The following is a 13,562-nucleotide window of genomic DNA, read 5'->3' on the forward strand; positions in this document are numbered from 1 at the left end:
CCAGCTATCTGATTCTCTTTCTACCTGTCTGTCTGTCTTATGATCTGTCTCTCTGTCTGTCTGTCTATCTGTCTCTCTACCTGTCTGTATGTCTATCAATCTGTCTGTCTATCTGTCTGTCTCTTTCTACCTGTGTGTCTGTCTATCTATCTCTCTCTCTCTACCTGTCTGTTTGTCGATCTCTCTCTCTTTCTGTCTGTCTGTCTGTCTCTTTCTATCTATCTGTCTGTCTGTCTGTCTATCTAATGTGTCTGTTTGTCTGAGGAATGTAATGAAAAGATATTATACTGTATGTTTTGCACTGTGGCTGCTGGAAACACTTGATATATATATTTATATATACATATATATTTATACATAATAATAAACCTTGCTTTGACTTTATATTCCTTCATACAGGCTGAAATGTCACGGGCCAGCGGCACTCAGAAATCAAACATGAATGCGTCTAAAAAGTCGGGCGCCCTCAAAGCTAAAGGACTCAAAGACATCCGCATTGATGAAGAGGTGAAAATCGCTGTAAATATCTCACTGGAGAGATTCCAATACAGTGATGAGAAAGGTTTGAGTGACTTAAAACAAGCTCTTTTATCCTCCTATGATTTGATTTCTCATTTCCATTATTTTAAGGAGCTCATGTTTTGTCTTGCAGAGTTGGATTTTCCTTCTTCATTGACCAGTTCTGAGAGAGCGTTCATACATCGTCTTGCTCAATCTCTGGGGTACATCTCAAAAAGTCGAGGGTGAGTTGAAGACTTTGCATGCATAATGCAGATGCAGAACTGACTTTAATAGCCACGATTCCACTATAGGGCGAGTGCTTTCAACTGGTAAACTGGGGCCAATATCCTCGGACCTCGAGTCAGCAGACCAAATTCGATCTACATTCCCGCCATCGGGCCAATAGCCCCGCAACATCCACCCTTAAAGGAATATTCCGGGTTCGATACATGTTCAGCTCAATCGACAGCATTTGTGGAATGTTGATTACCACAAAAATTAATTTAGACTCGTCCTTCCTTTTCTTTAAAAAAAAAAAAAAGCACATCTGGATTACAGAGAAGCACTTACAATGGAAGTCAATGGGGACAATTTGTAGACTATAACCCTTTAAGCTCTGAAGGTAAAAGACTTCATTTTTCAATGGCATACCTAAAATTAAAGGCTTATAACTCGACCAAAAAAAACAAGGAGGGTCAAGTGTTTGGTATCATTGTAAAGAAAACTTTAAAATATTTTAAATGATATACATAATGATAAAGTCTTTCAGAACCTAAAATGTACTTTTTTTATTATTATTATTATTCTGATTTGACATTATATATCTCTGGGTGTAAATAAGTTGGCTCTGAAAAACTGATTTTGTTTTGTTCCCAATCATGTCAACTAAAATTTCGTGTTGATACAACAAAGCAATCAAAAGTTATAACATTACAAAAATAATTTATAATAGTGTCCAAAAACATCTCTATGTGTCCAAAAGCCTCTTCAAACAAATAAAACATAATAATTGTACATAAGAACTAATTACACGTACAAACACAACAATGACTAAAGGTTTGCATAGCATGCAGACATGATTTTAGTAATGAGATTTCACAGAATGAGTTTCATTCTGTGCCATTTGAGTCATCATTGAGTCTGTGTCATGTATTTGGCGCCATCTCCTGGTGGACGAGTCATATGAACTGCTTTAATGGTGTTTTTATGGTTCTTTTATGTCATTTTTGGAGCTTGACAGTAACAAACATGACTAACACACAGTATCGGATTAGGATCGGGCTCGTTGGACCGATACCGGATCCATTTAAAAACGTCAGTATCGGAGCCGATACCGATTCAGGTATCGGATCGGTGCATCCCTAAATAATTGTACATAAGAACTAATTACACATTACAACATAATTACAACAATGACTAAAGGTTTGCATAGCATGCAGACATGATTTTAGTAATGAGATTTCACAGAATGAGTTTCATTCTGTGTCATTTGAGTCATCATTGAGTCTGTGTCATGTATTTGGCGCCATCTCCTGGTAGTCATATGTAACATTGTGCTTCATGTGGATTATCTAATGATCTATGCATCTGATTATCTTGTGTGTGGACTCGTTTGAAAGATAATCACCTCCTCTAAGTAATGGTATGTGATATTTTATGTTCCGTTTATATTTCGTGAAGTTATGAGTCAAAATGTGTCATATAAGCAACACCAACATAATTGTCAAAGATATATACTTAGCTATTACTTGCTATATTTTGGACAATTTAAACAGCTTTACAGCTCTAATAATACACAAGTTTTAACAGAAGAATGTGTTTTTATACAATTATAAGCTTCACATTTCTGCATTTAAACCCTCTAAAAATTGTCCCCATTGACTTCTATTGCAAATGTCTCACTGGAACACAGATGTTTGTTTTGTTTTTTAAAGAAAAGGAGGAACAAGTCTAAATTTTTTGTGGTAATCAACATTGTGCCACAATTGCTGTTGATTGAGCTTAACATGTACTGAACCCGGAATATTCCTTTAAATAACATGGCAATAGAAAACAAACAGGGAGAAAACAAAACAACAATTGCAAAGACACAGAGTAGGCGTGGAGCCGAACACCTATTGTTGTGGTGCTAGATCTGACCGTTCAAAGCGGCAGATGAGTTAATTGCTAATGAAAACTAAAAATATGAAAATAATAAATATAAATAAATATATCATAAATATGTTTTTTTTTATTTTATTTTTAGTTAATGAATTGTTTTATTTTTATTATTAATTTTAGTTTTCGTTAACGATAATAACCCTGGCTCATATATCCTTGTACAGTATCCAGTCATCCACATGATTTATCGTTTTATCAAATGATAATTGTGTGGCTCAAATGGGCCCTTATAGATGCAACACGAAAACTATTTGTCCAGTCCAATGGACCCTTTTCACATACCTGAGTTTGAAACGCCAAAGTAAAGATAACAGGTAAACTTGTATAGCGGTGAGTGGTGACCACATCAAATATAATTTTTGCTTACTCGTTTGCTCCAACAGCAAAAGAAAAAATCCACTCTTACGCTTTCACAGCTTTGTTTTTTCAAGGGAAAAAAAATACAGAGTGCTAGATTACAGCAGTCAGAAGAGAGAAAGAGGACAAATTTACCATCACTCCCTCAACAGCTGAATTACAAACCTCATCGCAGCTGTGGTAACTCATTTTTAAAAACCTATTCTAGGGAAATATATTACAACAGTAGCAGTTTTACACTTAATAATTTCAAAATCGCAAATATTAAAAGTTTGCTAGATTTACGCATCATCACGGTCTGTTTAAACGGTCCAATTGTGATGGGGTCTTGTTGCAACCATTTATACAGGTTTGTGGAACAGCTTTTAGCAACTGCTTGTAAACTGTTGTTGCAGGAAAGGCTCCGGTCGATATCTAACCGTAAAGAAGAAGGACGGCTCAGAGACATCACGGTCTGTCATGACCTGTAGCCTCTCTCACAACTCCAAACACATGGTGCGAAACCTTCTGCAGAGGTTCCCCATCACCAGTAAAGAGCGCACTGATCTGCTGCCGCGCACAGAGAGAGCCGTCTTCACTTCTCCAGAGGCTGGCGGTGAGTTTCTGTCTGTGGCTTTACTGCATTATGAAAATCGAACAAATAAACGGATGAGTTCCAGCTGTGATGTAATGAGGAGTGGTGTTGTATATACTAGAGGTCGACCGATAGTGGATTTTGCCGATACCGATAACTAAGTGGTGGCAAAGGCCGATAACCGATTAATCGGCCGATAGTTTTTTTAAAAATCAATATATAGAATGATTAAAAAAGAAATCTTAGTCTTGTCTCAATATGAAGGTCACAGACATTGAGGCTACAAGAGTCCAAAAATAATAAAATCCCAAAATCTGTTTATTGTGAAAACAAAATCTCACAAATTCACATTTGGTGCACTACAGGGGACTTTCAGCTTAAAACAAGTGTAACATGCACTGGTGGCTGTTATTTTAAAATGAAAGAGACATGGCTAACTTACAATGCTCATTATGCAAGAATTTACCAAATTACACTTTTTACAGCCTATATATTCACCAGATGAAGAGTTTATATGTATATGTTTCATCAGATGAAGTTTATTGATGAGGAATCTTTCTTTATCTTTATTCAACTCCATGTGTATTATTATCAATTATATAAGGTTTCATACAGTTTTTATGTGTGTGTATATATATATATATATATATATATATATATATATATATATATATATATATATATATATACACACACAGTGTTTCCCATTAATTGACTAGACTCAGGCGGCCCGCCACAGTCTCATAATGAACGAAAACATTTTTACACTTCTCGTCTAAAATATTTTTGCACTTCTCAGTCTCATAATAACATAAAATAAAAGGTTGTGTTTTGCGCTCTCTCTCGTGCGCCAGTCGGCTCCTCACCCGCTGCTGTAAACTCACGCGCTCAAACACACTCGCAGATATATGCACTGGAGTATTCCTGGATCCGTCTAACGTTATTTGGTTGAGGAGGACGACAAATCTTTGAGGTGAGTAACGTTAACTAACATTAAATATATCCACTGCATTTATACACTACTCCACACACAATCATCAGTGTACAAGAGCAAACAGATAATATTACTGCTGAAGTTAGAATCATGATTAGGGTGACCATACGTCCTCTTTTACGGACCTTAAGATAGCGTCCGGCTGGGATTTCAAAATTTGCGATAATGTCCGGGATTCGGCTTTAGTTGCTTTATGATGTGCATCTTGTCTAATACTTCATTGTGTGTGTGCGTGAATATTTGCATTGCTTTTACCCTTCTTTGTAAGTCCCGTCTTCTCGCACACCAATTGGTCGATTATAAGAGGCTTGCAGCAACTATTGGCCAAATTCCTGCCTGTCAATCTCTCCGCGAATGTGCAAAGTGCTGTTGTGTTCGACATCAAACAGTTGCAGTAAAGGACAGCTGAGTGGAAACAATGCCCAAACGAAAGTGCAAATTTACAGAAGATTTGCACAAAAATCCCCATGCTTTCGTCCAGGTCAAGATCCGTGGGAAGCAGAATGTATGACATGTAAAGCTGGCACTTATGTGTCAGTTGCTAATAAAGATGCAAGTGATTTAGAAGCACACATTAGCTCTGCCAAGCATAAAGTGTCAGCAAAAGGTGAAACTTCATCAGGTAAAATAACGGACTACTTTTTGCGAGCAGGTAAAATTATCACATTGCTTCATTTTCCATGGCCATTCAAAATAATAGTAATAGTAAATGAAGGTACACTCATGGCATCAAATATTTTATTTGAGTACATGGACATTCAGAAGAATGTTGGAAATGTGTATTTATTTATATATATTTATGTTATGCTAATAGAGTGTCTTTTTCACAGTATTAAAGTTTGCATTCATAGTACCACTGTTTTGAACCCTATTATTCAACCCCACCCCCAGGCGAAAAAAAAAAGGGTGTCCTCGTTTTGGAAAACCAGAATATGATCACCCTAATCATGATGATTAAGATAAATTAACATTAGCGTTACTAGGTTAATTGGCATAACGTTACACTGTTACAGCTTCACTAGCTTGCTATCGTTAGCAGTCTGAGGTAACGTTAAAACATAAAAAGCTGAAACTGACATCCCTAGTTTGTACCCTGTGAGAGATTAGTTAGCACCACAGACTCTAGCTCTGAGTGAAAATTGTGGGTCGGCTAGTGTCAATCCAGCTAATTTTAGCCAATCTCTTTTGGCAAGGCAGGCCTTGGCTCTGTTTGTGAACAGCTGTCAATTAAACCCTGGCTGGGGGTGAAGAGCATCATGTATATGGGGAAGAACTGGGGGCGCTGTTTCTCACAATTCGATTTATTTCAAAGTTGCCTACTGCAGCTTTAAGAGCACAAAATTGTTTACAAGAGCACAACACTAGCCTCTTAATTTTGCTCTCAAAGTGCACCAGATGGAAGTATTTAACTTTAAAATGTACAAAAATGTCTTGCCCCCGGACCCCCCTAGAGGGTTGAAGGTCCACCCCCCTTAGGTCTCACAAAATCCTGTGGGAAACACTGTGTGTGTGTGTGTGTATATGTGTATATGTGTATATATATATATATATATATATATATATATGAGGTAGACTGATGTATTGGTTTTACTGATTAATTAGACCAATATATCAGTTTTACTGATTAATTAGACCAATATATCAGTTTTACTGATTAATCGATGCTGATAGTTGCTTTCTAGAACTATCAGTTATGCCGTCTTGGGGGCCTGGGTAGCTCAGTGGTAAAGACACTGGCTATCACCAGTGTGTGCTGAGTGACTCCAGCCAGGTCTCCTAAGCAACCAAATTGGCCCGGTTGCTAGGGAGGGTAGAGTCACATGGGGTAACCTCCTCATGGTCGCTATAATGTGGTTCATGCACTCGGTGGAGCGCGTGGTGAGTTGAGTGTGGATGGCGTGAAGCCTCCACATGCGCTATGTCTCTGTGGTAACGCGCTCAACAAGCCACGTGATAAGATGCGCAGATTGACGGTCTCAGACACGGAGGCAACTGAGATTCGTCCTCCGCCACCCAGATTGAGGCAAATCCAGCTACACTTCCACGAGAACTTAAAAGCACATTGGGAATTGGGCATTCCAAATTGGGAGATGCCAATAACCGATAGTTCCAAAAAGCAACTATTGGCACCGATTAATCAGTAAACCAACGCCCATAGGTTTGAATCCTGCAAGGTACGATTTGCCCTTGAACAAGGCACTTAGCCTTGCGTTACTTCAGAAAGATTGTCCCTGCAATAAGAGTACTGAAAGTTGCTTAGATAAAGGGATGGTTCATCCAGAATTGAAAATTCTGACATCATTTACTCACCCTTATGTTCCAAACCTTTTGCGGGTGACTAAATGACAACAGAATTCCCTTTTTGGGGGGAACTATTCATTTAAGACCGCTTAAAATCAAAAGTTGAGTTTGCAAAGCCTTAACTTCTGGGTAAACAGACTAAAAATATTAATGACATCATCTTTAACTCAGGGGAGTATCCAGATTTGTGTCCAATAAAATGCTCTGTAGAATGAGAATGTCCTTCCCCCAATCCCATCTGCTTCTGACTAGCAGTAGCAAGCAGCAAAACATGGTTCTTCAATGTATAAGTTCTTCAGTATGTTGTCTCGTGCCAACTTCTTGTTTCAATAGGAAATGCATCAGGAGTTTTTGAATCATAGTTGAAATACATGATATGTTTTGGATAACAACAACATGATCTTTTGCTCCATCTGAATGTCTTATTATGATAAATTCTGAGACTCCTAAGAAACTGCTGAAAAATCACAAATAAAATTGAGCCAAAAATTTACTGATTTTTCTTATTTTATATTATATATATCTGAGTGTAAATAAGGCTAGCTCTGAAAAACTGCTTTTGTTTTGTTCCCAATCATGTCAACTGTATCTGAGAATAATTATGTGTTGATACGACAAAGGCAATCAAAAGTTATAACATTACAAAAACAATTTATCATAGAGTATCATAATATTTGTAGGGATGCACCGATACCACTTTTTCTCTTCCGATTCTGATATCGGAAATCTCAGTATCGGCCGATACCAGTGTTGTTTTTTTGCATAATCAGTTTCGAATATCTTTACATTATTATGTGGAACTAATTGTGAGTACTCTTAAATATATAAAGAAACACAAACCTCTAACTACACATTATTTCAATATAAATGTATAGCTTATTAAGAAACACTTTATTATTGGATAATGTAGCAGCAAAATTAACAGTAATTCCAGTCTTCATGTCTTCAGTAGAAAAGAAACCAGTGTTTTATTTTTATTTATTTATTTATTTATTCTTCCAAAAATGTTTCAACTTGCATCTGGACTTTAAAGGATTCAGATCTCTTTTTTTCTGTTCAATTTAGTTGTAAGACATCAGTCCACTTTTCATTCACACAGTTATTTTTTGGAATCCATTCAGCTTAAATATTGTTATAAATTGTAAACAAATACTAATGATGACAATAATAATAATAAATTGTTATTAATATTATTATTATTCACTTTTAATTTTAATTGCAACAGTAATATATTTAAATCGTGCACTTTTTAAACCCTCACGCTTTTATTTTGACATTCTAAACTCTCCAGGAAGTCCTGTATGTGTCTGTTTGTAGGCAAGTTCACAGTAGTTTAATTCGCTTCTTATTCAAATTCTGGTAAAATGCACCTCCGGTGCCGTTCTAAATGCATATTATAAGGGAACCGAACTATTGAGCATCTACATGCGAGATGCTGTTCTTGAGTAGCGCGAAGGATAAAAATAGCCGCGAGTGCATCACCAGCCTGTGCGTGAGTTTGTGTCAACTGAGCAGAAGCATTCACTAACACGCTGGCGCTGCGCATACTATATATTTACTTATTAAACACAGTCTTTTGTGATTCACAGAGCTATGTGTGGCTTTGAATAAAATGCACGAGTCATATGAACTGCTTTAATGGTGTTTTTATGGTTCTTTTATGTCATTTTTGGCTTAAACAGTACAGCTTGACAGTAACGAACATGACTAACACACAGTATCGGATTTGGATCGGGCTCGTCGGACCGATACCGGATCCATTTAAAAACTTCAGTATCGGATCCGATATCGATTCAGGTATCGGATCGGTGCATCCCTAAATAATTGTACATAAGAACTAATTACACATGCAAACACAACAATGACTAAAGGTTTGCATAGCATGCAGACATGATTTTAGTAATGAGATTTCACAGAATGAGTTTCATTCTGTGTCATTTGAGTCATCGAGTCTGTGTCATGTATTTGGCGCCATCTCCTGGTGGTCATATGTAACATTGTGCTTCATGTGGATTATCTAATGATCTATACATCTGATTATCTTGTGTGTGGACTCGTTTGAAAGATAATCACCTCCTCTAAGTAATGGTATGGGATATATTATGTTCTGTTTATTTTTTGCGAAGTTATAAGCGCAAACGCGGCATACAAGCAACACCAACATAATTGTCAAAGACATATACTTAGCTATTACTCACCAAATTTTTGTATGTGAGTAAAACAAATAGGCTGGTTGTATTCTACTCTTTGAGAGGTTTCCAGCAACATATGACACATGACTATTTGATCAGTTTGCAATAATATGTACAGTACAATTTTTGTTATAAATTATTAAAACAGAACACTTCTGATTTGTCTGCAAATTTCAATGCACTTGTTCAGTTTTGGTCATAATGTCTACATGCATTGGAAAGTAGAGGTTCTTAACTTTCAAACGATACATATTTTACAATATTATTGTAACATATTATTACAATACAGATCAAGAATGTAGTTGGTAATATTTTGAAGAGAATTTTTTCTTGCAGGCCCAGCCGAGTTTAAAGGGTTAAATATCTTAAATTATATAACAAAAGTCTTAATTATCATTTAATTTAAATTCAATGAATATAATGTGATGTGTGTGTGGAAAACATATTTTAAACAAGTATTGTGACAGATACCCTGTTTTGCTGATAATTAGTGTTAAGGCCTTGTTAAATGTGTAAAGAATATGTAATAAATTATTTATTTTGAAATTATGTGGTTTTGTTCTGGTATGAACACACGGTAGTCATTTTATTTGTTCAGGTCTAAAAAGGCCTTAAAAAGTCTAAAATTTGATGTTAAAAACTCTGCATTAACTTTCACTCCTCCAGACAGTAAAAACAGGACCAGCGGACGTCTGAGTCATGGTATTTCTCAGGTTCCTCATAGGAGAGGCCTGTCTGAACTGGACAGTTTTCGGAGAGCACTGCCTGTTTATGAACTCCAGGAAGAAATCATACAAACCATCAAGGAGAACCAGGTGGTGCTGGTTTTGGGTGAGACGGGGTCAGGCAAAACCACACAGGTGAGAACAACACAGTTGAAACGCTCTCTTAGTTAGGGCTGTGTGATTGTGACTATCATAATTGTTGATTATTTCCTCCAGGGTTCCCACGCTCCTTGAGAGTACTTAATTTTAAGAAACATAGACCCCGTTTCCACCTGGTATTACGATGAGTCTCAGGTGATCCGATCACATGTGGTCAGGTGAGACACTTCGCTGTTTACACCTGGTCACTTAAATGCGTCTCCTGTGACCACTTGTGTTCGGATTTGGAGGGGAGGGTCTCTGTTTCATGACGACATATATCAATAACTCTGTCAGTGTGTTAAAGTGCAACAAAGTCAGAAAAGATGGAAAAAATGGCGCTGTTTCTCCCAGATGCGGCTGAAATGTAATCAAAGCACAAACGCAACATTTCGAGCAGAATCATCTGTTATTTTAGTATATTACCTGTATTAAAGGAGCTTCAGGTGTTCGTGCATCTCATCTGTGCTGATATCAGACACACTGAAGATCCGTGAAGCTCTCGTAATTGAGTATGTATATGCTTTTTTAAATTTTTCCTTTTAAAGCCGCTCGTAACCGGCAAAGTTTAAACTCTTAGCGCAGCAGTTGATTGACAGGTGAGGGGTGGAGCTTCAGCATCTGCCGGGACGCATACAGGACGGATTACCGTTTACACATCAAATGAGATGGTCACTTGCGTTTTTGACCACATTCGTATGTGGTTTTTGTGATCCAATCACAAAACGCTTTAGACTCCATTTAGGCCTGTATTTAACACTGACCACATGTGATCGGATCGCCCGAAACGCATCTTAATACCAGGTGGAGACGGGGTCATACATCCAGTGAATGGAAAGTCTGTGAAAATAGACTTAGGTCCATAAAAGTGCTGAAACTAGGGCTGAACAGTTAATCGAAATAAAACAAAAATCGCCATATGACTCAGTGCGATTATTGAAATGCAAGGGCTGCAATTTAATTAATATGTCTGCATGCACCGCTCGATGCACGTACTGTGTGCACAGCCAGACTGAACTTGAAGTGAAATCGGAAACAGTAGTTTGACTTTTCTTTAGCTGAAATCAGTCTGTGCTTACCAAAATGGAAACACTGCCCCCAGTGGTCAAAGCGGTAAGTGTGGTTGAGCGTATGGGCACGTGTGAGCTCCTTTTTTCTGGTTGAAATGTCCACAGAGGGGCGCCAAAAGCAAGTTGTGAAGCGAGTTGTTTTCAGATGTATAGGCTGTATTACAGTGAAGAGGAATGCATATTTTATAAACTGAGCCCCCAACCCAAACCTAAACCTAACCATCAGTGGAAGAAAACTTTTATATTAGAGGGAAAAATGCCACCTCAGAATAGTGCTCATCACTGATTATGCGAAAACGATTACTTGCTGGTTTCAATGCGTGATCTGAACCCGGGTCTCCCATGCTGCTGAAGTGACGTGCTTCCAGTCTCGTCACATGGGAAGGTAAACATGCTGGAGCCGATGCAAAAGTGTCTGATGGGAGACATCACTTTTCAGTGAGTCAGCACAATGTGGCTGATCCTAAGGTACCGTAACTCTCGGTCACAACATGCCGACTTCCATGTGATCATGTTGGCGCAGCTCTGTTCTCATGCTGAAAGCACACGTGCGGGTATTGCGCACAATTTTAATCATACCCGCCAGTTCCACGCTCATAATGCAGGGAAGTCCCGCACACGTGTATGTGGGTCACGTTAACATGAACAGTAGATGTGAATTTGTAAACTAAACCATATACAGTAGATGTACACATCAAATCAATAATTTTGTCTTTCTTTCGGAATTCCAGAATCAGCCGAGGAAATAGGTGTCTCTTGTCTTTCTCATGCAGCATACTACATCTCATTAATGGCTTGTCTAATTTAGTGTTTAGTGATCAAAGGAAGCGTAATGTTGATATTTGTTGAACTTAAATTGAGCAAAAGATGTATGAATCTGTTCATTTGACATGCAAATAAGAAATGTTGGCATGAGAATCTTTTACACCGATGAGCCAAAACATTCACCAAATCAAAGTCAGGTGGTGTAACCAACACGTAGGTTGCTAATCTTTAGCCCCTTATAACTGTATGTTAGGTTTAAAAAAATATCAGATATTTTGACTTTTTTGGACAGGCACATTTTGTTCAGGTCAAATTGAGTAACCATGAATAAATTAAAAATGCATGTTTGTAACATATTTTTCACCTTCAAAAATATGTTTGAAAACTTGAAATGAATGATTAGGTTGTGTACACTCATGTATTCAAGGTGCAAGGAAAGTATTTACCTTTTCTTGATGGTTACAAATTCTTGCATTCATTTTATATATATATATATATATATATATATTATGCTATAAATGATATATATATATATATATGAAACCAAATTGGACACAAAGATTAAAGTTCTGTGAACATTTCACATATATTTTAAACTAGATTTTTAAAAGATTTCTAATTTTTATCACCTCTGACAATCTCATTAGCCTAGTTTCCATCCACTTTTTGCACTATTTTGTTATTGACAAAGTGAAAATGCGTAAAACAAAATTTGCCGTCTGCTGCTTGTTTCCATTCAAATGACCTTTTATCGATAAAAATGGTGTGCGTGATGAGGTCATGCTTAAAAAACACTTTGTTGCATAAGTTTTGGTTTGGTGCAAAAAAAATCTGCCCTTAAGCCGTTTCTATACAGAAATGTGTGTTTATCGCTAATTGTGTACCTTTCGCCTCCCAGATGTCCCTAATGTTTTTCCTCTGATGTTTTGGTCAAATGGGGAGAGTATTGAGACAGTTCATTGAAATTAGACTTACTGTCATTTTAATTTCACAAATAAAAGCAATCAGAAGACGAGGAATTGCAATCGTAAGGGAACAGTTGCCCTTCTGATAGGACTATAATATTGGTCCTGATGTTGCGTCTATCGCAGGTTGCCACCGGTTACAACCCGAAAGTGAATCGTCATGACCCTGTTCAAGCTGGTAACCTGCACCAAGTAGTGGAGGAAACTTTCAGTCTTAGTATAAGGAGCATCCATCCATGTGTATCTGCTGTGTGCACAGATATTAAAGAAACATTGATGCGGTGTAATATCAGTGTTTACATATATGATACATTCCTGATATTCAAGAGGATATTTTAAACAATCATCTAAAGCATCACAGCTGCATTATGTCCCGCATATTTCTCCAGCAACTTTTAACGACCAACTGAACTTAATTATCATCTCAAATTAATGTTAGCGTCATAATGCAATGTACATTTTCTGAAGAAGCTCAGCAAATGCGATCCGAGGTAAAGAGGGTTAGATTTAAAATATTGAAACATTTTAAAATGTTCAAAAGCTCGTTTTCTGAAAGTGAAGTCCGCACTGAACAAATAGTTCTGATACTTTATTCTTGATAAACGTCTAGAACATTCTGAGAATGTCATTCAGAGGACTTTATTCATCTACAGAACAGGGTACGGCTAATTTAAGTTTGTGTAAAGAAAAGGCAATTATATATTATTTTTTCATTTGTTCTCCTTGCACTTGTCAATGACCGGTGCATGATACGAGATATTTGTGTTGGCACTCCTGGAAGTGTCATGTTTGCAGATCGGATCTTTATGCCGTTCAGATC

The 13,562-nt window shown here is 37.2% G+C and overlaps 1 protein-coding gene across 2 annotated transcripts in view; it reads left to right on the forward strand.

Moving 5' to 3' along the window:
- LOC127423119 (3'-5' RNA helicase YTHDC2) overlaps positions 1-13,562 on the forward strand; it is a 76,859-nt gene that overhangs the window by 1,574 nt on the left and 61,723 nt on the right. For both annotated transcript variants that reach the window (XM_051667202.1, XM_051667193.1), the window contains exons 2-5: positions 400-562; positions 653-743; positions 3,414-3,613; positions 9,746-9,939. In XM_051667202.1, the coding sequence (XP_051523162.1) occupies positions 400-562; positions 653-743; positions 3,414-3,613; positions 9,746-9,939 (648 nt within the window). The remainder of the gene's footprint in view (positions 1-399; positions 563-652; positions 744-3,413; positions 3,614-9,745; positions 9,940-13,562) is intronic.

The sequence above is a fragment of the Myxocyprinus asiaticus genome, chromosome 3 (assembly GCF_019703515.2).
Source record: "Myxocyprinus asiaticus isolate MX2 ecotype Aquarium Trade chromosome 3, UBuf_Myxa_2, whole genome shotgun sequence".
Lineage (NCBI taxonomy): Eukaryota > Metazoa > Chordata > Actinopteri > Cypriniformes > Catostomidae > Myxocyprinus > Myxocyprinus asiaticus.